This window comes from Cygnus olor (assembly GCF_009769625.2).
Source record: "Cygnus olor isolate bCygOlo1 chromosome 31 unlocalized genomic scaffold, bCygOlo1.pri.v2 SUPER_31A, whole genome shotgun sequence".
In the NCBI taxonomy this organism is placed as follows: Eukaryota; Metazoa; Chordata; class Aves; order Anseriformes; family Anatidae; genus Cygnus; species Cygnus olor.
Window position 1 is genome coordinate 132,217 of NW_024429052.1, and position 2,318 is coordinate 134,534.

At 46.7% G+C, this 2,318-nt stretch overlaps 1 protein-coding gene across 1 annotated transcript; it reads right to left on the reverse strand.

Annotated features, from left to right (window-relative positions):
* Positions 1 to 275: 275 nt before the first annotated feature.
* Positions 276 to 1,630, reverse strand: LOC121062830 (olfactory receptor 6C3-like). The gene has a single exon (XM_040543095.1). The coding sequence runs from the start codon at positions 1,628 to 1,630 to the stop codon at positions 686 to 688; it is 945 nt and encodes a 314-aa protein (XP_040399029.1). The 3' UTR covers positions 276 to 685.
* Between the last annotated feature and the right edge of the window lie 688 nt (positions 1,631 to 2,318).

Below are 2,318 nucleotides of genomic sequence, written 5' to 3' on the forward strand. Positions count from 1 at the left end.
GTGCGTGCATGCTTGTGTGTGCGTGCATGCTTGTGTGTGTGTGCAAGGTGGATCCCTCCAGCAGCTGGGCTCAGACACTCAGCCTCCCCAGGACGTGTCCCTGGCTCCCATTCTCTCCACTTGAGGGCATCTGAACAGGCCCTCTGACACCCTGGTTCTAGTCCAGTTGCTGCACTCAGCCCCATGTACACACACCATGTGTCCCTACAGCTCTTGGCAGCAACCCCCCTAATCCATATGGTGATGCAGAGAGCTGCTGCCAGTGGCTTATCTTCATGGGTTTCCTTCCTGGACATCGGGGTGGTGGTCCACCCAAGGCAGTCCTAGAAGGAGCTGGGACAAGATCTTGGTTCCACAGGAGCCTGTGACTTGGGTTTCCCCCTGCCATTGTGCTTTGTGCTCTTCTGGGCTCATGGAGTTGGGCTCTTGTTGAGCTGGGGGCTCTCCTGTGCTGGGCCTGGAAGCAGCCAGGGCAGGGCATAAACTGAATTACTCGTCCTGCCACTGCTTCCCTGGGCCTTCCTTTTGCGTGCAGATGCACTTCTTATCAAACAGCCTAACACAATCCAGCAGGAACATAAACCTCTGGAGACATCTACTTGTGGAGGTCACATACATATGGAGGTGGTATTACATAAGATATGACAGCAGAGAACTTAAATTGCTCTTCAGAAATGCATCACGATTAGGAGAAAAGCTGTGCTGTTGCACGGGCCATGGCTTCCTTCAGGGCCAGCATCACGGCCTTGTTTCTAAGACTGTAGATGAATGGATTTAAGAATGGGTACAGGACAGTGTTCAGCAAAGCTACACTTCTGTTGGTCTCCAAAGAAACATGTCCTGAGGGACGTGCGTAGAGAGCAATGCAGCTTCCATAGGCAATGGCCAAGGTGGTGAGATGGGAAGAACATGTAGCAAAAGCTTTTTTCCTCCCAGAGGCTGCTGGCATTTGTAGAATACAGAGAAAGATGCTTGTGTAAGATGCCAGAGTTAAACACAAGGAAGACAGCACAATAAACAATAAGAAAACTGTGTCTATTTTCCAAAGCGGGCTGGTGTCAGAGCAGGACAGTTGGAATAAGGGAGTGTTGTCACAAAAAAAATGCTCGATCTTGTTTGAACCACAGAAAGTGAGCTTTGAGAGCAGCACCAGGCGGTAACTCAAGAATGTGAAGCCCATGACCCAAACAGCAGCAACCAGGTGGATGCAGAGCTGATGCTTCATGATGGCAGCATAGCGCAAAGGCTGGCAGATGGCAACGTAACGGTCAAAGGACATGACAACAAGGAGAGCAAACTCTGCAGCACCCAGGGCAAAATAGAAGAACTGGGCAAAGCAGCCACCTACTGAGATTGTTCTCCTGCCAGAGCTCAGAATCACCAACAGTTTGGTGCTTGTGGAGGACGTAAACCAGATTTCCAGGAATGCCAGATTGCCAATGAAAAAGTACATGGGGGTTTGCAGGTGGTTATCCACACACACCAAGAAAATGATGGCTGCATTCCCCATCACCGTTGTCAGGTACATGAGTAGAAGGATCAGGCAGAGAAATAGCTGTAGCCTTTGATCAAGCCCTGAGAAGCCTGAGAGGATGAATTCAGAAACGACAGTTCCATTGTCTGTTCCCATGCCCAATTTCCATTTATCCTGCTGAGGCAGGAACATGGCAAAACCAAGTAAAATAATTTCATGGTCTGGACAGAAGGTTATCTCCTTCCTTCTCTCTTTCCTTGCTTGCAGGCTTCCTATACAATACACACAGAGATTCCTTTGGACATTCCTCACACCCGGCTTTTCTGTTTCACATATCTGGTAGAGTCCTCAGAGAATTTCTTGTCTTCTTTCCACCTTTGTCCATCAGCCACAAATGATTCTTGCTGCAAAAACACAAGGCTAAGAATGGATTGTTACTCTATTGTACTCCATTCCTGGGAAATTCCACTCAGAACAATTGTAAATATCCATCACACCAATGTTTCAAAGGGAAATCTCATCTCCTCCTACAAATATTTTCCATTATGTAGATTCTAAACAATCAGTTCAAATATGTACATTGAAAGTTATTCTCTCTCCTCTTCAGTACTTGCCTTTTTGGACTAGCAACATTTGGGGATCCCTTGCTTAATTTCAAAATAAGAAAATTTCAAGTACATCTTTTGTAATGCCCTGATTACTTCTATGTCATCTTCCCTTGTTTCTTTAGGAAAGAGGGAAAATGGGGACCAAGTGTAGCTTGCATTTTTTAGTACTCTAAATTAAGGCCAAAATTCATTATGGTCCCACCAGCTCAGTGGAAATGGATCTGTCACACAATCTC